Here is a 27,902-nt window from a genome sequence, read left to right on the forward strand (position 1 = left end):
AATTATTCTTCAGTTTAGGCTGGAATCAGAAGGAGAGAGAAGGAAAGGTAGAGAGTCCTTAGATTGCTGGTAGAAACATGACCCATCAACTGTTAATGTAGCCCCCACGATGCAGTCTTGGTGGTAAGGTAGCCTCGCCCAAGGGACTCCTGCCTTGGTTAGGATGAACACTCTAGAGCTGGGCTAGGAGTTTCCATGACAGAGCCAGAGCGCCACCATGAATTCACCAGGAATGAGAGCATCAGGACTGAACTTTATTTCACCCAGCAACAGAACAGTAGAATGGCATTCTTCTTTTTAACTTTCATCCCATCTTCTTGTCCTTCGAGCCAGGGCTGGTGATAGAGGTTGTTGGGGCTATTGTGCCAGGCGTGAAGATGCTGTCCACTGGTCAAGAGACCTCACTCTCAGATGCTGGCTCTGCCCCTGCCTCTTGAGCTCGGCCCTTGTACTCGCAGGGCCTTAGGTGCCTCTGTAAGTATAGTAAAACTCTGTTAATCTGTTGTTATCATTCAACAAAAGAAGAGCGAAGCAACCATTTGACAAGATGAGACTTTTTCCTGACATCATTGGTTCTTTATTTAAAAGTGCAGATAATAGCGGAAATGAAATAAAAACTCAGAGGTTCAAATGCATCCCATACACTGAAGTAGCAGTGGCATTCATTCGCAGGGAAGTGTAGCTGTTAAAAGCCCTGTCTTATTTCCCTGGGCCACAAGCACAGCAAGGGTTGTAAAATATATGCCTCCCGCATGTTATAAGGCAATTAAAGACAATCGTATTACTCTCTCTTGCAAAAACCAGTGCTCTTCAGCGTCATAGCAAAAAAATGAAATGATCATAAAGTGAGGCTAGAGAGGAATTTCCTCATAAAATTTCTGAACAAACTTTGCATCCCATCTCAGGATATTCCCTTGTCAATTACTGAAATTACTGAAAAAACATTTTCCTTGGCAAGACTGCCTCTATATTACTTCCTCTGCTTTCTGTCCTTATCTTTAAACTCAGAGTTGCTGAAAGCCCAGGATTACTCAGTGTAGGAAGGCAACAAATAAACAAACAAAACTCCCACGTGAAAGCCCTGTGGCAAAGGGTACTTCTTGAGCAAACAGAAATGACTGACTTACAAGAAACCCTCTCACCCAGAAAGAGAATTATCAGGACAGCTTTGTCAAGTGGGAGTGACTATTTGCATACTAGTCATTCTGGAAAATGAAAGTCAATTAATTTACTTCCCCATGTCCTCTCTTGGGGCGATGTCTTTCTTTCTTGTCTCTTTAACCTCTGGAGGTTTTATTGTTATTTTTTTCCCATTAAGAAATGCAGCATTTAGTCTCTTGACTTCCCTTATTTTCACACGTGTTCAGGGACCACATGCCACAGTTTATTCAGAATGTCAAAAATCTTTGTATGAAAGTTGATGACATACATTTTAAGGTACACATTTGTTACGGTACACATTTGTTGTACCAATTGTGGTAGGCCATGAGGCACATGAGTTTGTCTATTTTTGGTGTTAGTAAAGAAGACTTGGGAGGAAGACCCAGAGGGGATTTAGGATTCTGTACACAGCTTTATGTTGTCCATAGAGATTGATGGTGTCCCACTGGGCATCTCACCCCTTCTCTCTAGGCTGTTCTGAAGCTTCGGGGCTTTTGGTGCATTATATCAGGATATTTAGACAATGGGGAGGAGGAATGATCAAGTGTTAAGACTCATGTCTACATAAATTAATACAAAGCATCAGTGAGATCGAAATCATGAAATTCTTTCACTTCCACAGCTGGATTCAATCCATTAATTGGCTTCCAAGGGCGTCCAGGACATTTGGGGGAGGTTTTTTCTGGCAAGTCAGATATCAGGTTAAATGAAAGGCTATTTGGCTGTATCTGAATGTCAGGGATCCAATCATCATCCCTCTCTGTGGGAAATGGTGGGTTAGGCATCAGGGCTTCAATGAAATCTGAGTCCTGAAAGTCAGGCACGGTAACTGCTATCCCTGGCTGGGCTAGGGAAGGGAGGGGTGTTGGCTCTTCCGTCTTCTCTTGTGTCTCTGCAGAAGAGGTGGTACTATCTTCAGAAGAACTTGCCAAATGCTTTGTTTCCCAACCATTGTGCTTTCCATTGCCTTTTCTTTTATTTTTATATTTTCCATGGCCTTGGCCATGCTCATGCTTATGTCCCTGGGCGAGGCCACGTCCCCTGTGATGTCCATGGCCAAGGCCATGTCTCCCTTGGTGTTCAGGGTCATAGTCAAGTTCCCGTTGATGTCCATGACCAAGGCCATGTTGCTTTTGTTGTTCATGGCCACGACCATGTTGCTTCTGATGTCCATGGCCAAGGTCATGTCCCCTGTGGTACCCATGGCCTTGGTCATGCTCATGTTTATGCCCATGGCCAAAGCCATGTTTTATTTGCTTTCTATGGCCCCAGCCATGCCCATGAGTAGGTCCTTGTTCTTTTCCTGAATCCCGCTCTTCATCTTGTACAGATGCCATGGAAGTGTGGGGTGGACTTACAGTTGTTCCTTCTTCTATTTTCTTCATGGGTACTGATCGGAAAGGTGAAAAACCTGGAGGTCTTTTCATCAATATGGTCTAAACAGGAAATATTAAGAAGAATGCATTACTGTGATAACCATACTATCCATGAAGAAAGAAGGGACTGAGTCCTGGCAATGCTATCTTGGTTTACAATGGGACCTATCTACCAGACTTTAAATACTCTATTAATATTCCAGAGAGGATGATAATGAATATTTTTTCCTCTTTTGATTGATTTTTTAATTTGTGGGTATTGACTATTGTTCTTAGTACTCTAAGCTGGAGAGTTTTTTCCTTTGTTGGGAAACATTGGATGGTGGTACTGAACAATGTATAGGGTACCTTCCCAGTCAATGGTTACATAAAACCATGACATATTATTTTTTCATTGATACTGTTTCTATTAGCACAATTATTGTTTTTATCCTAAAAGACCCTAACTGGCTTTATGAGCTGAATACCTAGGGAGCGTATATCCACAACTACTTTGTTGGATTAAAACACATTAGCAGTGCAGTGTTACCAGCTTGAAACTCAGTCTTTGTATAATGTTTCAGTTGGACTATAACATACTGACACATGGCAAAATCCTAAAAGAAAAAGTAAAAAGAGGCAAATTGCACTGAAGATATGATCTTGTGGGTTATTTCCTCTACACTTTCACTACTGTGAGAATGTGCTGGTCAGAGGCAGTGTTTGGTGGCACAAAGGTCATGGTTTGGGGAGTCAAACAAGTCAGAACCTGCTAGGAATCAGCATCATAGTGAACAGGGTGGGCTCTGATTTGATCTAGATTTGAATCCAAGCATCACCAGCTTCACTTTTCTTATCTGTAAATAAGATAATAACAGCACCTGCCTCACAGAGGGGTCATGAGGGAAATATGTGTGAAGCTCTCAGTACAGGACCTGGGATAGAGAGTGCACTTGGTGCACTCTTAGCATCTTTGTAATTTTTAGTATGCCATTGTTGAAAATGGGGAAAGTCTTACTTACCTCCCAGGGATCTTTTAAAAATTAAAAAAAAAATGATGCAAAGTAATGCTTCCTGAATTTGAACATGGGTATGACTTCCCCCCACCCAGCGATCATGTCAAAAATGCAGATTTTTGACTCAATAGATATGGAGAGGGGGCTGAGATCTGCATTTCTCCAGAGCTCCTTGGCTGTAAGCAGTGGGCATGGGAGAGCTGGGGCTCCCCTCAGGCACACCTTGAAAGTGCACAGCTATGGCGTGAGCCCTCCACAGTAGCATCTGCCCTTCCCCAAGAGAGGGCCCCCTGCCTATAGGATGCTGACAAGGCAGGGCAAGTAATTACGAGGACTGCTGCTCTCATGTCTCAGGCCATAAAGAGGTCAGCACAGAAATGTGAGCGTTCTCCCTCATTTTAAGAAGATAGTCTCCCAGTTCATTTAAATAATGGTTCATATTCAACCTCCATATATGACTTTTCAGAATGAGCAAAATTCACCTGAGCTGACTGTAATTAGAATAATACCTTTATCAGCGGTTGACAGTTGACAGTAGGGTAAATTTTTTTCTCCCAAGGTATCACAAAAATTTCAGCTTTACATTCTAGGGCTTGCTATCCATGAAAACAGAAGCCAAAAGAGAGAACAATGTTATTCATGAGATGCTTAAACAAGTATAAAACATCAAAAAGTTTTCCAGGGAACAAGTATTTAGTTGCATTATTACTCACTCCATATTTATTGATCTGGCAACTCTCTGTCAACTCTTCATTACTTTCCTTGGAACACATGGTTTCCCTGGCTGTGAACTCAACTGAAAATTTCTCTCCAGCTACCACCTGGATAATTAATTAGCACAAAGTAAGAGCTTAATTAATACTATATAATAAATCATATGTTTTTACCCTAAGAACTTTTGGGGGAGAATATTGACATTTTAATTACATACTGAACAAATGAGAGTTACACAGAAAAGTACAAATGTTTGACAACAGAACTTTCAATTTGTCTGCATGTGAAAAATATTTGGCTAATGACTGGTCTCATTTCCCTTTCTAAATGGGAAGGAGGGGAAGCAAGCTATAATTTCTATTTTTATATTTTCCTGAGTTTTATTGTTTGACAGCTGCAAAATTCATGAATAATTCAAGGGCTCAAGTTGTAATAGAATCTAAGAAAAGTAGGAAGAAAAACTTAAATATTTTCTTTGAAATGTCTTATCATCCTGCCAAGTCTTATGTCAGAGAAATACTGAGTTGTTACCACTATAGAATTATTTTATTAGAAAAATATTTGGATTTTCGAGCTTTCTTCTCTTCCTTTTTTATATTAAGAATATATTTTAATCTCTAGCAACAACTTTAATCATTTGTCTTTAATCATGTTGTCTTCCTTTAAGCAATTTGTGTGTTTTTGTTTTGGTCTAGAAGAGGCACACCTCATTTATTTATTTAAGAAATTAAGCTCATGTTTTTAAACTACTCTGACTTCAATAAAAATCCCAGGGATGGCTTTTTAAGTCATTTAAAAATGCCATATCTTATATTTCTTCTACCCTGAAAAATACACTTGATAAAAAGGTTTTTAAATTATATGTTAAGAAGTTGATGTGGTTTCTAGACCAAGTTATTTGGTATTTAATTCTAGGATTTAAGTGTGTATGTGTGTGTCATGAACTGATTATGTCCCCCACCAAACTTGTATATTGGAGCCCTGACCTCCAATGTGATGGTATTGGAAGGTAGATATTTTGGGAGGCAATTAGATTTAGGTGAGGTCATGTTGGTACCCTCATAATGGGCTTAGTATCCTTAAAGAAGAGTCTTCAGAAGGGTTTCATAAGACCAGAGCTCACTCGCTCTCTCTGAAGTTGACACAGCAAAAAGGTGGCCATCTGCAAGCCAGGAGGAGAGCCCTCGCCAGGGAACTGAATTGGTTGACTTTTAGACTCCTAAGCTCCTAGCACTATGAGAAACAAACTCCTATTGTTTAAATCACCCAAACTTTGCTATTTTACTATGGTAGTCTAAGCAGACTGTGTGCGTGTGTGTGCGTGTGTGTGTGTGTGAGAGAGAGAGAGACAGAGACAGAGACAGAAAGAGATTATGTAGCTGTCAAGAGAATACATCATACATATCTGTTGACCTAGGGAAGAACATTATTGAAAAATTAAAGTTATAGGATGATAGTACAATCCCATTTTTGTAAAAGCAAAACTTAACATCTTCCCTATCTCTTTATACTTTGTAGAAACACAGGAAAAGCAAGATGGGAGGCAAGTGAGGAAGGCAAAGTTGTAGGAGGAACTAAGCTCCTCTTCTTTCTTGGCACTGTCTCGCTGGGTAAGCATAGTTAAAATTTTAAGAGAAATATAATAATTAACTTTTAAAACTCCAAATGTATGTGTAAATAGGGAGGAAAATAGGGAGGAAGTTTCTAAGAGGATTTTAGCATCTATACTTTGGTGAACATAAATTTTCTGGCTCATTTCAGAAATACTTTAATCCAATTTTTTGGCCTTAGAGTTGATCAGTATGATGTTGCCTAAGAAAGTTGACAACACATAATTAAATGACAGCTGGAAGCTTAGTTGTACTCAGGGTCCAGAGGAGAGGAATGGAAACCTAATGCCATCTTCTGTTTGAGGGCCTCAAGGTCACATCCTTTATCACCATCATCACCAGGTGTCATTCTTACCAGTAGTCTTCCCGGCTAAAATCCATCCTGTCCAAGTTTTGTTTTAAAAATAGAGAATGCGGGGCACCTGGGTGGCTCAGTGGATTAAGCCGCTGCCTTCGGCTCAGGTCATGATCTCAGGGTCCTGGGATCGAGCCCCGCATCGGGCTCTCTGCTCAGTGGGGAGCCTGCTTCCTCCTCTCTCTCTCTGCCTGCCTTTCTGCCTACTTGTGATCTCTCTCTCTGTCAAATAGATAAATAAAATCTTTAAAAAATAAAAATAAAAATAAAAATAGAGAATGCTATATATATATATAGCAATATAAGTTATAATGATGTTTGAAAATTAAAATTAATGAGCTGAACAGATATAAATATTCATCATATCTAGGGATGAGGAAGCCCTTTCTTAGGTGAAGAGCAGAAGAAGGAAACCTAAAGGAAGGGGAAAATGTCTAAATTGGACTCGACAAAAATGAAAACTGATTCTCAAAATCACAGTAAGCAAATTAGCAAGGCAATTAGGGAAAAACATCATTAGGATCAATAAAAAGCCCAATGCCAAAACAAATGTGGAAAGGACATGAACAGGTATTTCAGGAAAGAAGTTAAAATGATCATTTATCCTGGAAAAAAAAAAGTTTACTTCATTAATAACAAAGGACATGCACATTTAAAAAGCAATGCAACATCATTTTTAATCTTCCATGTTGGCAAAGACGGAAGCCAGTGACGATGCCTGCTGTTGGCCAGGGCTGGGGAACATGCAGCTTCCATCACTGCTGGGAGGAGTAGAATTCGAGATCATCAATCAGTGTCTTATACCCAGTTGGTGTGAATGTACATTAGCATAATTGCAAATAATTTTGTAATTCGGCCATTTGCATTCAGTCTTAGACATATACCTATACCTATTCCTTGACATTTCCAAGATTTTGTCCAAGGAGAACCTCCTCAGTGCACACACACAGATCCTTGATGTATATTCATCTGAGCAGAGGCAGGGAGGAATGCTGACGGGGCGGGGGGGGGGGGGGCAGGAGCAGCAAGAGTGGGGCAAAATAAGGGGCATGTGACAGAAATCACAACCATTTACAAGTGAAAAATGGAGGATTTAAGAGTTCTCGGTTTCTGAAATATGAATAGATATGCACCCACACAGGACTAAACATGCAAAGCCAAGGGAAGACTAAAACTGTAAAAGAAATCTCTAGCAATCTGGCAGATTTGTCATATGGAGCTTGGCTCTTAACAAATTCCTCTTATGATAAATTGAGTTTTTTAGTAAAGGGGCTGCTTCCACCAACGCTGCCCTGTGTATCTATCCTCGAGCAGTCAAATTGCTCTCTCTTTAAACACAGGCATCAGTAAAGATCCATCCCTGAAAAGTAAGTTTGAAATCTTCACGACATTCCAGCTCGATCTGGCAACGGAGGGCTGTCAGTTGCCTTCCATTCACACCGCATTACCTCCTGTGCTTCCTCCGCATTCTTAGCATAAACAAACACGCATACATGCTGGAGAGCGCATTGGCTACCTTACAGAGAGAACTAGAGCGACCGAGAGGACTAGACAGTCACGCTTGGGAATGAGTGGTTCTCCTCCTGACAGCAAATCTCAGACCCGAAAGAAATGGCGGGCACTGCACGACTCCTGCATCGTGAAGAACGAGGGATGGTCCGAGCAACGCGGAGAGGTGGAGCGCCAGGGAGAGCTGACAAACAGAAGTGGCCGGGATTCTCTCGTCTTCCTGGAGGGAACCCCGTGCCAGGCACGTGCTGGTGAGACCAGGAGGCGGGGGCCGGCCTTGGGGACAGGAGCAAACGCCTGAGTAGGGGACAAAGGGTCAGGTTTGGTTTACTTTTATGCTGTTTGTTTAGAGGTTTTCTTTCAGTCTTAAAACTGGAACAGAAGGGGCGTCTGGGTGACTCAGTGGGTTAAGCCTCTGCCTTCGGCTCAGGTCATGATCTCAGGGTCCTGGGATCCAGCCCCGCATTGGGGGGGGGGGGGTCTCTGCTCAGCAGGGAGCCTGCTTCCTCCTCTCTCTCTCTGCCTGCCTCTCTGCCTACTTGTGATAAATAAAATCTTTAAAAAAAAACAAAAAACCTAGAACAGGAAATTGGAAAGATGAACATAAATAGCCCATTGTCCTGTCACCTAAAAAACAAAACAAAACAATAACAATAACAAAAAAACCACCACTGTAAATAGTCTGAGAGCTTTGTCTCTTTTCAGTATTGTCTTCTGTACTTTTTAATAACACAGTTGAGGACAGAATGTACGTTCAGTTTACAGCCTCTTGTTTTTCCCTGCATATTTTAGCACAAGTCATTGACCACACCAAGAACACCTCACAAAGATCCTTTCAAATTCCTGCTTAAAAATACTCTATTGTAAGGATATGCCAGACATAGTGAATCATTTCTAGATTATTGATCATTTTGACGGTCTTTTTTGGGAAGGGGTGTTACAGTTAAATCTACGATGAATATCACTGTATATAAAGACTCCTTCTAGTTTATATTTCTAGAAATTAGAAATTTGGCTTAGTACTGAGCCAAATTATGAACTTTTTAGTGCTATTTCTTTCACCAGATTATAAAGATCATGTTGGGTGCTGTAACAGTTTCGTTCCTATTTTGATTAGTTTTCTTTAGCTTGCATTTAGGGAAGCCAGTGTTGAGGTGTATCATAGGACCCTCTCCATGAATACATTGGTTACATGCTGCTGGAGTGGAAGGAATCCGGGTTCTATTAATCCAGCCACTCATTTTTTCAGATGGGACCACAGGGCTGAGTGAGTCTGAGTGACTCCAGGGTCACCCAGGACAGTGGTGGTGCTGTGGTAGAGCTGGGTCTCTCCTGCCCCCGGAATAGGACACCCCTCAGCCTCTCCTGACAGGGCATGGAAAGACAGATGAATCCCCAGAGGGTACATCTGTAAGGGGGAAGGGCACCCAAGGCAGGGGAGAAATGACATGCAGATGAGTCTGAAGAATCTGGACAAAGACAGAACAATGGGGTCAAGCCCAAGGCACTAAGAGATGCTACGAGAATGAATCTAGAAAGGCAGAGAGTAAGTCTTGCTTTTCTAGGCACTGCGTTTCGCTAATTATGTAATAGTTGCAAATATTTATAGAGCACTTTGGAGTTTGAAAAGTGATAGACATATGTTCGTATTTGATCCTCACCCCATCCTTTACAGACAGAAAATGGAGAACATGTTCTAAATGACTTTTCCAATATCATACACGAAGAATGCAGGGAGGTTGGCACTTGAAATCCAGATCTCCCAAATCCTATTCCCTGGGTATGCTGGTTCCCAATGCAGAACCAAGGACAATGGCAAAATTAGTCAGCAAGTCACACTTAGGCTATAATATCACTCTTTTTGTAGCATACTTTACAGACCTGTACTGTTGCACTTTTCACTTTGTCAACCTTGAAATAGAAAGTTCCGTTATTCTCTGCATTAAGCTTTGCGATGGAATGATTCAGCGGCACCTCCAGCTCTGGGCTGTTGACAGGGATGTCTTTGGGGCAGCCAGTGCAAATCTTGGAAGGTTGTACAAAATCCTCCCCTGAAAGAAACAGGTTTCAAATTAGCATGTGCAGGAGAAGGAAAAGTCTAGCCGAGTAGCTCTCCTTGCACTTGACCTAGCATCGATTTGTAGAGGGCCACGTGACAGCCCGAGGCTCAGCAGTGAGCATGCTGAAGTTGTCTGCACACCTTCTGGCCTCTCCTCTTTTTCTCTTCTCAGAGCCAGGTGTGTTTAGGAAAACCAGTAGGTGTTAGTGGAACAATCAATATGCTGTATTTCCCCTAAGATTTTGCATCTTGGATGGAACCACCTATAAAGAACGATGCTTAACTTAAAGGAATGATTCTCTAAGTGGGAAACTTTAAGTCCTATGATCCTGGTGAGCAGGCAGTTTCCGTAATGCTTCTCACCATGAAATGCACACAGTCTCACCATGAAATGCACACAGTCCAAGAGTGAGAAAAGCCAACTCTTGGTATTGTACCCAGAGGCCACCCATTTCCCCTTGTCATCATCGTATTCCCTTCTGGCTACTTACAGAGCAGTGTCACCTGCACCTGTCGCCGCCCAACTGGGCAGAGACAAAGTTGATCTTGGGAAGGTCTGCTGATCTTACAGACTTGGTGGCTGATCATGGAAACCAAAACACAGTTCCCGTGAGAAGACCTAGCCTGTTGTCAGGGGCCAACAGGCACTAGGAGAACACTAACATGTATCATGTGATACCTGGATAGAGGTCACACTTCTGCGAGAAAGAAGCAATTCTCAGCTGAGGATCCACGTGTGCCTCATCTGTACATTCACCGATATCCTGGTTTTTAAAAAAAAGTATATGGGTACAGAAAGTAAGAACATTTTTTAAGAACCTTTAATCGACCAGTAAAACTAAGGATAGGATGTTGACTTTACAAATCATCATGTAGAAAATGAAAACAAAACATAGTCTGATTGTGAAGAGGGAACAGAAGACAGCTAATAGCATCAACAACAAACACATAGGCAAAACCCCAGAGAAATATGAAACAAGATGACGAGAACACCTGGTGTAGAAATAATAACCGTATAAGTGAACCGGTAAAATTTTCTTTGAGAAAGGTAACGGATTTTAGATTAAGCTAAAAACAAAATTAAGGTATTACATCTTCAAATATACTATCTTATAATTAAAAAGATAAAGTTTAAATATAATGGATGAGCAAAGCTATATGAGGCAAATATGACAAAAAGTTATACTGGAAAAAGTAAAATTCAAGGTAACAAAAACTCATAAAGGTAGTATGAAGATTATTTTATTTACATAAAAGATATAGTCTAGAAGCCCAGAATCAAGATACATAAAGCAGGAAACATATAGGAATAGAAATGGATAGAAATCCTTGTGGTGGGAAATAAAGCATACAACTATAAATTGAAGACAAGCCAGATGGATTAAAAAATAAATAAGGTAATTGAAGACTTGAATAATATAATAAATATCTAGTTAAATCACATTTCCATATGATACACATGATTTAAAATGACACTTTCATAAGTATGGTGCAAAATTTTTAATCACTTCCACACTAGGCCACAAAAAAGCCACAATAAATTTATCAAATCAAAAATAATACAGGCCATGTTCTTTGGCCTCAGCATCGAAAGAAAAACAAAACTCCCTGAAAATTAATATTACATTACTTACATGTTTAACCAAATAAGTAAATAAAAATGAACTACCTGGAAATATAAACACAATTGCCTAAATAGTTAGGGTTCCTTGGATACGGAAAGAAATAAAAGACAAAACAAAAATGAAAATTCCATATTGCCAGAGCACCATTTAAAGTTAACTTGTGGCTTTATATGCTTTTGTAATTTACAGAGGCAGAAAACAAAACAAGACATCCCTAAATGTTTATCTCAAGAAGTTAAAGAAAAAGAATAATGAACAGTCTTTAGGAAAATAAGGAGGAGAAAACAATGAAGGTAAAAGCAATACTGAGAAGTTAGAAAACAGCACTAGCATTAAAAAAGAAACTCAAAAGATCGCTCTTGGGGTGAGGAAAAAAATCAAGCACAAAAAAAGGCAACAGAGCAAAGCATACAGAGAAGTATAAAAATATAAGAGAATATTATGAACAAGTATGTGATAATTTAAATTCCAAAGAAATAGATAATTTTCTGAAAATTATAATTAACCAACTGACTTAAAAACAAGAAGAAAACTTGAATAGATGAATGACTGGAAGGAGAGGATGTTATTCCTCTAAATTTCATTCTACTTCTCACCTCCAAACAATAAGATGTTTTATGGATGAATAATTTTAAAAATTAAATAAGTATATGTATTTCCATGTTGTATAAGGTGTTTCTGAATATCGAAAATAGTGGCAGAAGTGCCTGGTTGGCTCAGTGGGTAGAACATGTGACTCTTGATTTCAGAGTCTTGAGTTTGAGCCCCATGTTGAGTGTAGGGATTACTGAAAAAAAAAACTTAAAAAACTAAAATAGTGGCAAACTATTTTCACCCTATAAAATTCTAATCCTGATATCAAAACCTGAAAAAATAGAATGCACATACAAACACACACCCAGAAAACTGTTAAAGCCCTTTCACTTATAAATATAGATGTCAAATTCCTAAATTAGAAATAGAATCCAAATATATATCTAAAGAATAATTAAACTAAACAAATAGAGTTTAGTTTAGGAACCCAAAGATTACATTAGGAAAGCTGTCAAAACAACACAACAGATTAAATTAGGAAAATAGGGGCTTCTGGGTGGCTCAGATGGTTAAGCTTCTGCCTTTGGCTCAGGTCATGATCTCAGGATCCTGGGACTGAGCCCCTGTGTCGGGCTCCATACTCAGCAGGGAGTCTGCTTCTCCCACTACCACTGCCTCTCCCCTTGCTTGTGTGTGCTCTCTCTTTCTCTCTCAAATGAATAAAAAATCTTTAAAAAATAAATTAGGAAAACACAATATGATATTTTAATATCTGTTCTAAACCATTTGCTGAATTCAATACCAATTCCTTATCTAAGAACAAAACAAAAAGAACAAAACTCTTTAAAGAACAGGAATGTAAGGATGCTTCCTTAACATGACAAAGAATGTCTACCTGGAACCCACAGCACATATAATACATAATGACAAACTCTTTGAGGCTTTCCCAATAAAATCAGGAATAAAGCATGAAGGTGTGGGATCACTGTTACCTCAAAAATTATGTCTGTCTGTTTGGGTCAATTCATTAAGACATTGAACAAAAAAATGAGCATCAGAAAAGAAAATAAAAGTATTTTTTGCATAAGATATTATTGTATATCTAGGACAATCTAAAGAATCAATGAAAAGCTCTTAGAGCTAGTGAGAATTCAGTGGAGTTGCTGGATATAAGAAAAATGCATAAGAAGTGTACATTTCTATCTAACAATAATTTATTAAAAAGAGAAGAAAATAAAAACAAAAGAATCTAATTCCTCATAGCAATAACCAAAAACAAAAAAAACCCAAAACGAAACCTAGAAATAGCCTTAGGGAGCAATATTTTGGATATATATAAAGAAAATCCCACAACTTTAAAAATATAAAAGGAAACTTTGTCTAAATAGAGATGTACACCAAATTCTGGACTAAAAAGACTAAATGAGAGTACATATGGGTTCTCCCCAAATTAATTTAGACATGTAATGGAATCCCAATCTAGGTGACAATGTAAGTTTTTCTCACAAACTTTTTCTAAGGTTGGTTTTGAAGATATAAACACTGGATAATCACATATTTAAACTTTCTATGAACCTATGGCTGTTTATACATGGTAGTTTTGGTACAGAAACAGAGAACACATTTTTTTGGACAAGACTATTATGGAATAAAAGTTGTCATTAATTTATGTAGCAGGAAAGACTGTTGCAACATCTGGTTATTCTCTTAAAAAATTGAAAAAAAATCACGAGATACATCAAAATTAATTCCAGATAGGATTGAAAGTTACATTATAAAATCTGACCATAGACAAACTAGAAGAAAAAAATAAAGTGACTGCTGTGCAAATGTTGGAAAATTTCAAATGAAAATATTGGTAGATTTGGCAACCTGTAAAAAAAAATCTATTTATAAGACAGAAATACTATAATGAAAACTAAAAAGTAAACACCTGAGAAGATATGACAAAGCACTGATACATTTACTATAGAAATACGACTTTCCAAGTCTTTAAGATTTATTCCAAAGACAAATGGGCAAAGAATATAGAAGACAATTTATAAATTCAACCCATAAATTTCCAACAAATATATGAAAACATATTGGCTAAATAAATGCTTATTAACTACGTTGTTTGATAAAATGAAAACTAAAAAGGTTTTTGTCTATGAAATTAGCTAAGTTTTTTTTTAACCTTCATGACTTTTTAATTCACATTTTTTTTTTAAAGTAACCTCTGCCGCAAGGTGGGGCCTGAACTCATGACCCCCAAATCAAGAGTCTCATGCTCTACCAATTGATCCAGCCAGGTTTTGTTTGTTTTTTTTTTAAATACTGAATTCTATCAGGAGTATACATTGCTGATAGAATTTAAATTGATGCATTCAGCAAACAATTTATATATATCAAGAGTTTTAAGAGCTTTTAGGAAAAAATTGAAGTATAATTATAATATCCTATTAGTTTCAGGTGTACTTCATAGTGATTCAATATTTTTTAAAAGATACTGTTTTCAAAAAAAAAAAAAGATACTGTTTTCCATAGCAGCTGTACCAATTTACATCCCGCCCACAGTGCACCAGGGTTCCCCTTTCTCCCCAGCAATAACACTTGTTATTTTTTGTCTTTTTGATACTAGTGAATCGGATAGGTGTGAGATACCTCATCGTGGCTTTATTTGCACTTTCCTGATGATGAGTGATGTGAGGTTGGGCTTCTTTTCATGTATGTGTTGGCCATCTGTGTGCCTTCTTTGGAAAAATGTCAGTTTAGGTCCTCTGCCCATTTTTAAATTGGATTATTTCTTTTTTTGGTGTTGATTTGTGTCGTTTCTTTATATATTTTGGACACCAACCCACTAGCAGATATGTGATCTGCCAATATCTTCTTCCATTCAGTAGCCTACTTTTTTTTGTTGATGATTTCCTTCACTGTGCAGAAGCTCTTAATTTTGATGTAATCTCATTTGCCTATTTTAGTTCTGTTGCCCCTGCTTGAGGAGATTGATCCAAAAAGTCATTTCTAAAATGGATATCGAAGAGCGGTCTCTGTTTTCTTCTACAAGCATAATGGTTTTCAGGTCTCACATTCAACTCTTTAGTCCATTTTGAATTTCTTTTGTTTATGACATAAGGCAGTGGTCCAATTTTATTCTTTTGCTTGTTGCTGTCCAGCTTTCCCAACACCATTGGTTGAAGAAACTGTCTTTTCCCCCATTGTATATTTTTACCTCCTTTGTCAGAGATCACCATATAAGCGTGGTTCATTCTGGGCTCTCTATTCTGCTCCATTGGTCTCTGTGTCTGTTTTCATGCCAATACCATACTACTTTGATTACTATAGCTTTATAGTAAAGCTCTGTAGTAAATCAGGAACTACGATACTTCCATCCTTGTTCTTTCTCTAGATAAGAGTTTTAAGAGCTTCTCTACAATCTTATACTATGTGTAAAACTGAGAGTTTATTCTGAGGGGAAAAAATGCCCAATACAGAAATAACTTTATTCTAAAAAAATTTTGGTGAGTTATTAATTATAATGAAAATAGGAAGAGGGGCGCCTGGGTGGCTCAGTGGGTTAAAGCCTCTGCCTTCAGCTCAGGTCATGATCCCAGGGTCCTGGGATCGAGTCCTGTATCGGACTCTCTGCTCAGCAAGGAGCCTGCTTCCACCTCTCTCTCTGCCTGCCTCTCTGTCTACTTGTGATCTCTGTCTGTCAAATAAATAAATAAATAAATAATAAATAAAAATAGGAAGAAACCCAAATGTCCAGAAAAAGGAAAGTAATTAGAAAATAATCTATGGTATACTCACTAGAATATTCCACAGTTATTTAAAAAGAAGTTTATTGAGAGTTTTAATGGCATAGGAAAATATTTAGGTGAAAAAAATGTAGCATGTTAAATAAATACAACTATTAAAAGACAAAAAAAATTACCAAAAATTGTCTGTATGCCCTACAAAAATGAAAGGAGGAGAAATACTCTAAGATGTCTTTGGATGTTTGGGCATGTGTGGTTCAGTATTATTTTTTTCTATTTTTTTTCTCTGTTTTTGCATTTCCTTAAAGTTTTCTATACATGTATATTTCCAAAATAGGAATATATATATGTGTATATATATGTACATGCATATGTACATACATATACATATATATATACATATATATAATGTCATATTTTTGAAAGATACAGGAAACATCAGACTTGGAATACCTTAATTTCAGATGGGGAGAGGACGCTGGAAGTAGCCCAAAGGTTCTAAATTCTATCAGCATATTTGCCTCACCTGAGAAGCTTCTAGATCATTCTGATTCCAGGGACCCACCCCAGACCAATTATATCAGAATGTCTGGGTGAATGACCTGGGAATAGGTGTTTTTTAAAGCTAGCGGAGTGATTTTAGTATGCAACATGACCTGAGAATTATTTATGAAACCTCTCAAATCGGTGTTTTTCAGACAAATAAATCACCAGAGAATCTTGTTAACATGCAGATTCTGAATCAGCTGGAGTGGAGTTCAGCTCCTGCTTTTCCAACAGCCTCCCTGGTGATGCTGTGTCTGCCGTTCACTGTCACGCACTTTGCATAGGAAGGCCTTACACTATACCAGTTGTGGACAACACATTTCATTTCTGTTTCATGCCCTTGAACTATGCTAAGCCATCTGCGAGACAGGTGTTGCTATTCTTCACTCTTTTGCAAACGAGGACACGAGGCTCAGAGAAGCTATTCCAAAAGTCTGATTGGCTTTGTGACCCCCACCCGCCCTTGTGTCCCTCTGGGGGGCAAAGAGAAAACTAAACTGAGGTTCTAACAAGCCAATGCAGAAAAATTAAGGCTATGGGGCCCCTGGGTGGCTCAGTGGGTTAAGCCGTTGCCTTCGGCTCAGGTCATGATCTCGGGGTCCTGGGATCGAGTCCCGCATCCGGCTCTCTGCTCAGCAGGGAGCCTGCCTCCCTCTCTCTCTCTCTGCCTGCCTCTCTATCTACTTGTGATCTCTCTCTGTCAAATAAATAAATAAAATCTTTAAAAAAAAAAAAGAAAAAGAAAAAAAAGAAAAATTAAGGCTAGAGAGCACCGTAGGCTCCTGTCACTTCACACGACTAACTACACATAGAAGCACGAGGTGTTCATAGATGCTTGAATGGCCGGACTTGAATCAAACTGACAAAGTGAAACAGTAGTGAGAGCTTATGCTTTTAGAGGATTCTTCTCCTTTTCTTTTTTACTATGCTTTTTATTATGCTAAAATACATACAACATAAAATTTGCTATTTTAGCCATTTAAAAATGTATAATTCAGGGCACTAAGTACATTCATAGTGGTGTGCTGCCATCACCACTAATAATTTGCAAAAGTGTTCGTCACCCCAAACACAAATTCTGTACCCATTAAACAGTAAATCCCATTCTCCCTCCTCCAGCCCCTGATAAGCTCTAATCCCCCTTCTGTCTCTACGAATTTGCATAGGTTAGATATTACATAAGTGGAATCACGCAATGTGGGTCTTCTGTGTCTGGCTTCTTTCACTTAGCATAACGTTTTCCAGGTTAACCATGTTGTAGTGTGTGTTGGGATTTCTTTCTATGATTAAGAATTTTCCATTGTTTTATATATATATCCCATTTTGTTTACCCATTCATCTGTTGATGGGCCTTTGTGTTGTTTCCACCTTTCTGCTAGTGCGAATAGCGCTGTAGTGAATGTCGCCAGGCAAGTATCTGTTTGTGTCTCCATTTTCAATTTGTTTGGGTACATACACCTAGGCGTGCAGTTGCTGGGTCATATGGTAATTCTATGTTTAACTTTTTGAGGAAGCGCCAAATTGTTTCCCACAGTGGCTACATCATTTTATGTTCCCATTGGCAATATACAAAATTCCAAATTTCTCCACATCTTCCCCCAATACATGCTATTTCCCAATTATTAAAAATGAGAAACGATTTCCCAATTTATTAAAAATGATAACCACCCTCTGGGTGTCAAATGGCAGCTCAGTGTGGTTCATATTTATGTCCCCCTGATGGCTGACCATGTTGAGTACGTTTTCATGTGCTTATTGGCCATTTGTATGTCTTCTTTTTAAAAAAAAAAAAAAAAAGAGGCAGCCAGAGAAAGAGAGAGAGGAGGAAGCAGGCTCTCTGCCGAGCAGAGAGCCCAATGCGGGAATCGATCCCAGGACCCTGACATTACGACCTGAGTGGAAGGCAGAGGCTTAACCCACTGAGCCACCCAGGAGCCCCCATTTGTATGTCTTCTTGAAAGAAAGATTTATTGAACCCTTTTACCCATTTTTAAATTGGGTGGTCTTTTTGTTGTTGCAATGTAAGGGTTTTTAATAATATATTCTTCATACTGGGGTGCCTGGGTGGCTCAGTGGATTAAGCCGCTGCCTTCGGCTCGGGTCATGATCTCAGGGTCCTGGGATCGAGCCCCGCATCGGGCTCTTTGCTCTGCAGGGAGCCTGCTTCCCCCCTCCGCCTGCTTCTCTGCCTACTTGTGATCTCTGCCTGTCAAATAAATAAATAAAATCTTGAAAAAAAATAATATATTCTTCATACTAAACCCTTATCAAATAAGGGATTATTGTGTCCCACTCTGTGGGTTGTCTTTTCACTCTCTTAAAGCTGTCCTTTTAATTTTTTCCCAATTATGAAATAAATACATACTTCATCAGAGACCTTAAAAAAGTACTGAAGAGTTCCAAAAAGTATGAAGAATTAGAAAAAGCTCCAAAATTTTCAACTCAAAGTTAACTATATTTTATGTTTTGGCATATTAGTTTTTCGTCACTTTTTGAAAAATATTTTATTTATTTATTTGTCAGAGAAAGAGAGAGGGAAAGCACAAGCAGGGAAAGCAAGGGAGAGGGAGAAGTAGGCTCCCAACTGAGAAAGGAGCCCGATGTGGGACTTGATCCTGAGCCTAAGGCAGACACTTAAATGACTGAGCCACCCAGGAGCCCAGCTTCTCATCATTTTTTATACTTATGTTTACTTTATAGATTTGAGTGACTCTGTATGTATAGTTTTGTACCCTACTTTTTTGTTTTTTATTTAACATATTATAGTCATTTTACTAAGTCACTAAAGACTAGAAATGTAATTTGAATAGCTGCATATATTCTACTATACAGATACACTGTAATTTACTTAACCATTCCTTACTGTTGAAGATATAAGCCACTTCCAGTGTTGTTCTATTAATAACAATGCTGACATTGTTGCTATCTGGATTTCTCATTTTCTTCCCATGTTTAACGGGCTTGCTTAAAGCATGGTCTCCTACTATCATGCCCATATCCCCAAGGAAGCCATGCCTTGGCTATCTTAACATGCATCTCGACATACTCTCTTTTAACATAGTTTTGGTTCAGACAACAGGATATCATCCCAGAAAGGGTCACTAAGGGATAGAGACTCAGGATGTGTTTATGAGATAAAGGCAGGGGAGGAAAGGTAAGAAAACAAGCAGAGATAAGTTGGAAGTGAGGGACTGTTCTGGGTAGAGCTTGGGAGGAAGGATGTGCAGCACATGGGGAGGAAAAGGACACAGGAGACGGAAGGCATGAAAAGACAAACTTGACCATGGCATCATCTGGTCTCAGGCTCTCCTAGTCCCCACTTACATCTCTAAGTGCTCTGCTAGGCATGCAGATTCTTGAACTAGGTGGCATGACCAGTGTGTGAGCTTCGGAGTTCCCTGGGGAATGTGAATCAGTGAATGTCACCTAACATTTTAGTGACTGACACTTCCTACACAGCTGAGCGTTCCCCCACCTGGAAAGACTGGACACAAGGTGCTAAGAACTTCATAATCAGAATTTTGCCTACTTACACCATTCACAAGGGACTTGCAGTCTGGAGTTAAGAACAGAAAATTCTCCTTGGAACAATTCGTTTGTGCAATTGAGTAAGTAATTCCATAGTTCCATCCAGACACCACCTGAAACAATTTGGGAGCAAATATTTAAAAGACAGTTTAAACATCATTGACAGCATTATGGGGCACAGAGAAGGCTGCCTGGCATATCGTAAGTGGTGGATGATATGAACGATGATTACGAGTAGGCGGAAGTCATTTCTGAATAGACAGCAAACTGATGCCTCTCACTCCATCCACACGGCCTGCACTCCTACCCGTCTAACAACAGAATGGAACGTACATATGGAATTACTCTAGTTCCCTAAGACCTAGCAGTACTTCCCGGCTAGGCAGCAGGAAGAAAAGCTTCCATCAGCCTTGTGAAATATTAGTAATGCTATTCTAGATCGAGAAAGAAGACTTTCAAGCTTGGGCACCCTTTACTGGTAGGGCCTCAGTTTTCCAAACTGCCAGGCCAGGAAAATTTCTCCTGCTTCACCCTGGGCTAGTTGCATCCTGATACAGCTGGATATGGACATAACGGAGCAGAACACAGGTCTTGCGTGAAAGCAAACCGGAAGGTCTATTAAAAGCAGAGCATATTATTGACCAAAGTGAGTCCTTCATAATTAGAGGCTGAAATACAAAGGAAATAGTCAACTGTCAGTAGAGGCTTAGTGAACTGAGGCAACGAAAAGACCAGTTTTACAAGTATTTATGACCCCCCCGCCCCGCAATGATATGGAACCTAGAATTTAAAGGATATCCAGAAAACTGTGCCAACTTTTTAGGTACAATTTAATTTGGGGAGCCATGTTTGACTTATGAGTGCTGGGTAATGATATAGTTTTCTTAGAGCCTTAAGGACAGAAGAACTTTTCTGTTTCGCTGTCTCTACAAAGAAGACGTAATAGACTACTGTGTGCAATCAACAATTAAAGAACAAACCTGTCGGTGGGCCCTTTTCACTTCTTTAAGAGCGAAGAGGTGGGAATGATCCGTGTTGTTGTTGAAATGTTCAATGGCATGTCTTAGAACGGGTTCCAGTTCAGGGCTCGCAGTCGAGATGGGGTGCACACAGCCAAGGCAGTCAAACTGGGCTCTCACCACCGGTCCCTCGGCTTGACAAAGAGCAGGCAAAGGGACAGCATTAATGAGTGAAACCTGCGTTCAGACGTACCACTCTAAATGAGATAATTTGGAAAGCCCTCATAAACCTTCCAAAGAATCCTAGTATGCACTAAAAAAGAGAATGACTGCTTTCTAGCCAAAACAATAAACCTCTTATGAACATCTTACATGTGTACTACTGTGCATAATTATTTTAAATTTACTTAAAAGTAATTTTAAATTATAGAAGCAACCTGGATTTATCCTCTTATAAAAAGTAAAACATTGGGGCGCCTGGGTGGCTTGGTCGGTCAAGCATCCGACTCTTGATTTCAGCTCAGGTCATGGTCTCAGGGTCATGAGATGGAGCCCATGTGTCAGGCTCCCCGCTCAGCACAGAGTCCGCTTGAGATTCACTCTGTCCCTCTGCCCCTCCGCATCCCTTCCCACCCCCGCACTCTCTCCCTCTCTCTAAAATAAATAAATAAATCTTTTTCTAAAAGAAGTAAAACAAAATAGATACATTATTCTTTATTTTTTTTTTTTAGCATGAACTAAATAAAGCTCCTTGAAGCCTGGTTCAGAGCACAATATATTTTCTATGGATTCAGTCCAACCAACATGTTTTGCATCTGCTGTAATGAGCCAGGTGCTAAGCTTGGCTCTGTGGGTATGTTAATGCATCAGCAGTGGTCACCGGTCACCGGTGTGAAGCCATTGGGCGGAAGTCAAGTGAGAGAGACAGGCTGCACGTGGGTCTGCCGTTTTCGGAAAGGAGTCAGTAAGTAGCTGTATCTGTTGGTAAGTGGCTCCATACTTAAATGCCAAAGGAATTGTGTTTAGTCAGCAACTACAATACCAACTCTGATAATTAGTAGCTGTGGGATCTTGGGCAAAGTATCTAACTGTGGTGGACCTCAGTTTCTCACCTGTGAAGTGAGGATTTAATGCCTGCCTCATAGAGTTGTGAGGATTAAGTATGTTAATATACGTGAAGCATTTAGAACTGTGGCTGGCTGTAAATGCTCAGGAATCCTTAGCTCTTATGACTCGGATCCTGGCTATCATTTCTAGATTCTGATGGTGGGCCTTCAGGCATCTCTTCCAGCTGAGTCTACAACACGCCACTGAGGTAGGAATCATTGTTATCCCTTACTCCCTTTCAGAGATAAGGAAGAGAAAACCTGATAAGGTGAGGAATTTGGAAAGATTCGAGGCCAAGCCTGACCTCAAAGCCTGTGCTTCTCTCCCTCCCTTTTGGCCTACAATTGAAGATAGTTCTCGTGTCTTCTGGTCCCTTCTCAGAGCCTTTGCACAGGCCCCATACACTGGAGCAGTCAGGAGGAGAGCCCAGCGAGAGCTGAAGGGATGATGGGCAGGAGCCTCGCCCAGACCTAGGACTCTGCCCTTCCACCATCCCACCCCCAATGCATCGCTGGTGCCCCTGAGGGAGGGGGCTTCATCGAGGCTGTGCTCCTGACACCACAGAGAACTGGTTCCTTTTCCCCCAGATACATTAGCTACCTGGAGTGATCTGGCAGGTCTGTGTAGCCACGGAGAATTTCATATTCCCTCTCTTCCCCACTGTGGCAGAGCATTCTCCTGTGGCCTGAAAAGAAAAGAAAACAAAGAAAGAGAGCGTTTATCTTCATCTTTCAGATGGAGAAGCCCACCTAGTACCGTAGCTCAATATAGCGTTTCCTTTAATTTTTTTGAACTTGCCAAAATTTTTTCCAGAGTTTTGACACGCAGGAGTGAAAGTTTTTGTAGCCTCGTGATTATTTTTGCTAGCCACTGATTTCACCAGACGTTGGAGGAGAGGTAGTATAAAAGGCGAGGTTTAAAGCAAGTTTCCTTTTCTCCAAAATGGATGTGTGTGCCTGCTAAACCCTCCTCGTGACTTTCCCTTCAATTTCGGTGTTGAAACTGCAAGCAGGGCATGAGAGGCATGGGTTCCTGGAAGGGGGAAAGAGCGGCTTGCTGGGGGGGGGGGGGGGAGAAGCAAGCACTGTTGAGCTGGAGCAAACACTGTCCACGTGCCCCCCTCATTAAGGCAACAATCAGCCTGGCTGTGCCAGGCAGGCGTTAGGCATTTGGTTAAGATAGCCATTGTTATCCAAAAAAGGTTCTTTGCATATCCTGCCTCATTTCGTCCTCCAACAGCCTGATGAGGTCAATGTCCTCTCCCCTTTAGGAAGCAGCATCCAGATTCTGGGGGGTCAGCTAGTGGGAGGCAGAGGCCACGCAATGAGAGGACCCATGCTGTCCCCTCACCAGCCCTCAGTCTTGGCCCAAATGTTGATCTGTGGTCTCTTTGGGGCCATGTCCTCCATCCCAATTGGTCATTAGAGTCCCCTTCTCATGGGAGGGCTTCTCTGTGTTTCACTGCTGTCCTCTCCGTGTTCTGACACAGAGAAGGAGAACACGGAAACCAAGCATTTGGCTTTTCCACACGTTTGAGGGTTTATGTGCATGACTTACAAAGAGGCCTGACAGTACCAACCATCTCCTGCTCTAGTGAAAAGATCTGACAGTCTCGACAGAGAACACCAGGGGCTCAGGAACCACCGCCCACTTACAGCTTGAGCAGATTCTATGTAGTCACAATCCTGCCAGGTTTTGCCGCTTTGAACAGAACAGTTTCCTTCCCTAATTTCGTACTTGAAGGAATAAAACGTGTCAGGGTCATCCTGAAAAAAAGCAACCAGAGACACATAACTGACCCAACAGCAAATAACTCTGAATGGGAGCTAATGCTGATATGAGTATGTGATCTTGATTTAAGTCAGTGAGACCAAAACATTTATTAAAAATACTGAAAGCTGACACCTGCTCAGTCAGTTAAGCACCTGACTTTGGCTCAGGTCATGGTCTCGGTGTCCTGAGATCAAGCCTCCTGTGAGGTTTCCTGCTCAGCCAGGAGTCTGCTTCTCCTTTTGCCTCTGTCCCTCCCCCTACTTGTGAGCACACACACGCACGAACTTGCATGTGCTCTCTCTCACGCGTGCGCTCTCCCCCCCCAATAAATAAAATCTTAAAAAAAAAATTAAAATACTGAAAGTTATATTTACTTGAAGAATGTCCACAATATATTTACAAATATATATTTGTAAGTTACAAAGTGGTATCCTAGTATTAGCCCATTTCTGTAGAAACCAATTTGTAGGTACGTATATGATTCTTTAAAGAATTTCCATACCCTGGAAAGTTATGAAGCAAAGCTATTAAAATGTTTGTCTTTCAGTGGTAGGAGTACATCTGTCTCACTTCTTTAATCAAGTGTTTGTGAGTTGTCTTTTTAAAAAATAAACATTTCTTTTACAGTGAGGGAACAAATAAGAAGCCACTTTTCATTTAAAAAAAATTAAGTTATCGGGCAGGTTAATTTTTGGTAACTTTACTATTTTTATTTGCCTCTTTTTTTCTATTTTTTCTACCATGACATGAGATAGTAAAGAAAACTTTTAAAGTGCAAAGACATTTTAAAGACCTGTGAGACCTGAAAATATAAAACTCCTAGAAGATGGCAAGGTAGTAATTTCTCTGACATTGGGCTTGGCAACATCTTTCTAGATATGTCTTCACAGGCAAAGGGAACAAAAACAGAAATAAATGATTAGGACTGCACCAAAATGAAAAGCTCTTGTATAGCAAAGAAAATCATCAACAAAATGAAAAGGCAACCAACCTACTGAATGGGAGAAGATAATTGCATATGATATATTTGGTAAAGGGTTAGTAGCCAAAATATATAATGAACTTACACAACTCAACAGCAGATAAAACAAATAATCCGATTAAAAAATGGGCAGAGGACCTGAATGGATGTTTTTTCTAAAGAAGACATACAGATGGCCAAAAGACACATGAAAAGATGCTCAGCACCACTCAGCATCAGAGAAATGCAACTTAAAACCACAATGAGATACCACCTTACATCTGTCAGAATGACTAGAATCAAAAAGACAAGAAATAACAAGTGGTGAGGACATGGAGAAAAAGGAACCCTCTTGCACTGTCAGTGGGAATGTAAATTGGTGTAGCCACCATGAAAAATAGTATGAAGCTTCCTTAAACAATTAAAAATAGAAATACTATATGATCCAGCAATCGACTACTGTGTATTTACCCAAAGAAAACAAAAACGCTACTGTGAAAAGACAAATGCATCCATATGTTTACTGCAGCATTATTTACAGTAGCCAAGATAGAGAGGCAACGCCGATGTCCATCTATAGATGAATGGATAAAGAATACGTGTGTGTGCGTGTGTGTGTTTATGTGTGTATACATATACATGCATATATATATATGTATATATATGGTAGGCATATTAAGTAAAATAGATCAGCCAGGGAAAGATAAATGCCATATCATTTCACTTATATGAGGAATCTAAAAAATGAAGCAAATGAACAAATAAAAAGTTGAAACAGATCCCTAAATACAGAGAACAAAACTTATGGTTGCCAGGGCAAAGGAGGGTGGGGGATGGGTAAAATGGGTGAAGGGGAGTGGGAGGTACAAGCTTCTAGTTATGGAATGAGTAAGTCACGGGGAAGAAAGGCACAGCACAGGGAATACAGGCAATGATACAGTCATAGCGTTGCGTGGTGACAGATGGTAGCTATGCCTGTAGTGAGCAGAGCAGAGCACAGAGAGTTGTCAAACCATTATGTTACACACCTGAAACTAGTGTAACGTGTGTGTCAACTATATTTCAACTAAAAAAGGAAAGTGCAAAGGTGCTGAGTCAGGCGAGCTTTCCTGATGGAAAAGCCTGGCACATCTAATAGCAAGAGACCGGAGAGGTGATGTTGTCCATCCCCTCACTTTGCAGGTGAGATAAAGGAGGCCCTGAGCTGATGGGAAGGGCTGAGACAGCCCGCACACCTTGAAAAAGCAGAACTGCCCCCCCTATCCCAAGTCTCCTGACTCCCGGACCCTGCTTGCATCACTTTATTTGCATCTGGGATGATGGAGTCAAACAAGGTAGTCTCCCAAGTTCCTTCCAAGTCTCAGATTTTGATAAGGAAATGAACAGTTGTGTATAGATGGGACCCGTACTACAGAGTAAAGATAAAGCATGATTCCATGGACATTTTGGAACAAAAAAGAGCATTTGTCATGGATGTCAGCCGATGAAGAGAACACCAGTCAACTGTTGCTTGAGAGGACCAGGACCAAATGTCTACATCACTACACAAGTTTGTAAAACAGGATGGTCCAATTTTACTTTCAGAAAATAAAAATAATAATCATGCCCCCTGGGCTTTTTTCTTTACCCTGATCATGTCAGATGACTGGACTTTTCTCCTCCACCAAAGCAAACAGTTATTTAACTATGATAGGCACAGAGTTTTATAGTGAAATTCATTTAAACAAATTATTGAAAGATTTGTGGTTTTTGAAATCACACCTACTGTCAGAATTTGTCTCCAACCTGAGTGCATCAATTAGCTATAAAAAAATATTAAAAACCATCTAGAACATCGCTGTTACCCTTGATGCATTCAGCTATACAGACTGGTAGACATTTTGCCTAATGCATGTTAATCTCATTTCTACCTCCTCTTAGATGTAACTCTGCCTTCCCCCTAGCTTTCTTGCGGTATAATTGATAAATGAAAATTGCATATATTTGAAGTGTGCAGTGCAATGATATATATGCACAGATATACACATACATTGTGAACTAGTTGACACAAACAAGCTGATCCACATGTCCATCACCTGATATACTTATCTTTTTTAGGTATGTCTGGTGTGTATGTCTGGTGAGAACACTTAAAATTTAGTCTCCTAGCAAATTTCAAGTATACAATACAGTATTCTTAACTATAGTCGCCATGCTGTATATTAGATCCCCAGGACCTACTCATCTCAAAACTGGAAGTTTGTACCCTTGGATCAGCATCTTCCATTTTCCCCTAGCCTGAGCCCCTGGCAACCACCACTGTACTTTCTGCCTTAGTGAGTTAGACTTTTTTTAAAATTCCACATGTAAATGAGATCATACATTATTTGTTAGACATAAGCATCCCCTCCCCACCTGGGCTCTGGAGGTCTCCCTATTTTAATCTAAGTGCTGGTCACCCAGTAAGTCCTTTTGATGCGGTCCCGTTCAGTTCCTGGATTCTCCTACCCTGAACGGTTTCCTTCAAATGACTCCATCTACCTTTGTCTCATGGCACTTCGGTTTCCTGATCACCCAGGAAGCCAAGCTTGGCTGCCCAAGGACTAGTCATACCCTGCCCTGCACCCCTGGGGTCAAAGAGTGGTGTTGATCTTTTCTAAGAGATGTAAGCTTCTACCTTCGCTTCTGGGTTCTTGGGTGATGGTTGGCGTTGTTATTGTTGGGGTGTGGGGGGGTGGGATTGGGGGAGGGGCTGGGCTGGGAAGGACAGCACACATCTCAAATGGCCTCAAGGTAAAACACAGCTCACTCACCGTCCTGACGACCTCAGTTACACGGTACAACACAAACTGGTTGCCGCTTTGGCTTCTACTGTTATATTTCTTCAGCGCAGTGTCCACTGCCTTAAATAAGTCTTCATCATCGCAGTCGATTTCTTGTGAGGACTCCTGGGTTAAACTTGGTAGCAGCCTGGAGCAGAGAAAAAGCAAGGCAAGTAATTTCATGATTTAGCAGTCTCGCTCTGGAGCAGAGGGACAGGTTCACCAAGAATCAAGAATCGGGCGCCAACTTTGATGCTGATTTTAGCTATTCCCAGGTCTTTATCTCTGTACACGCATCTCTCTGCCTCAGGGCTCCGGGTCCTGGTGGGTTCCTGCCACCATACACCATTCACCCTATTTCCAAAGGACAAATGGCTCTGTTGGGTTATCCAGGCAGATTTCAGGCTGAAACGTTACAACACCAGGGTCGTTAACCTGCTTGTTTGCATTCAGGAAGCACGTGGGAGCACAGACCACATTTCCAGGTGATTGCGCAAGGTTGCATAACAAATCAGAAACTATTAAAGGAGGAGGAAAAAAAAACCACCA

General features: G+C 40.2%; 1 protein-coding gene across 2 annotated transcripts; it reads right to left on the bottom strand.

The window, feature by feature from the left end:
- Positions 1 to 233: 233 nt before the first annotated feature.
- KNG1 (kininogen 1) lies at positions 234 to 27,781 on the bottom strand. Of its 2 annotated transcripts, XM_046003319.1 has the most exons (11): positions 27,345 to 27,777; positions 23,474 to 23,584; positions 22,419 to 22,503; positions 20,733 to 20,905; positions 19,758 to 19,865; positions 10,459 to 10,543; positions 9,602 to 9,771; positions 4,246 to 4,353; positions 4,042 to 4,128; positions 2,520 to 2,597; positions 234 to 472 (listed from the first exon to the last, which is right to left on the bottom strand). In XM_046003319.1, the coding sequence occupies exons 1-11, from the start codon at positions 27,534 to 27,536 to the stop codon at positions 392 to 394; spliced, it is 1,278 nt and encodes a 425-aa protein (XP_045859275.1). In that variant the 5' UTR covers positions 27,537 to 27,777; the 3' UTR covers positions 234 to 391. The 2 variants fall into 2 exon arrangements, with proteins under 2 accessions (XP_045859275.1, XP_045859274.1); XM_046003318.1 differs by lacking the exon at positions 234 to 472 and having other exon boundaries at positions 1,363 to 2,597; positions 27,345 to 27,781.
- Positions 27,782 to 27,902: the final 121 nt, after the last annotated feature.

The sequence above is a fragment of the Meles meles genome, chromosome 4 (genome assembly GCF_922984935.1).
Source record: "Meles meles chromosome 4, mMelMel3.1 paternal haplotype, whole genome shotgun sequence".
NCBI classification, from domain to species: Eukaryota; Metazoa; Chordata; class Mammalia; order Carnivora; family Mustelidae; genus Meles; species Meles meles.

What these genes read in the sequence shown, in the direction of transcription:
- KNG1 (XM_046003318.1), bottom strand. Translation starts at nt 27,536, where the DNA reads ATGAAATTACTTGCCTTGCTTTTTCTCTGCTCCAGGCTGCTACCAAGT. An exon ending in TGAAAAGGGCCCACCGACAG is followed by an intron (nt 19,866 to 20,732) that starts GTTTGTTCTTTA and finishes AAATTGTTTCAG; the next exon opens with GTGGTGTCTGGATGGAACTA. An exon ending in ACTGTCAACCGCTGATAAAG is followed by an intron (nt 2,598 to 4,041) that starts GTATTATTCTAA and finishes TTTCCTGTTTAG; the next exon opens with ACCATATTGATGAAAAGACC.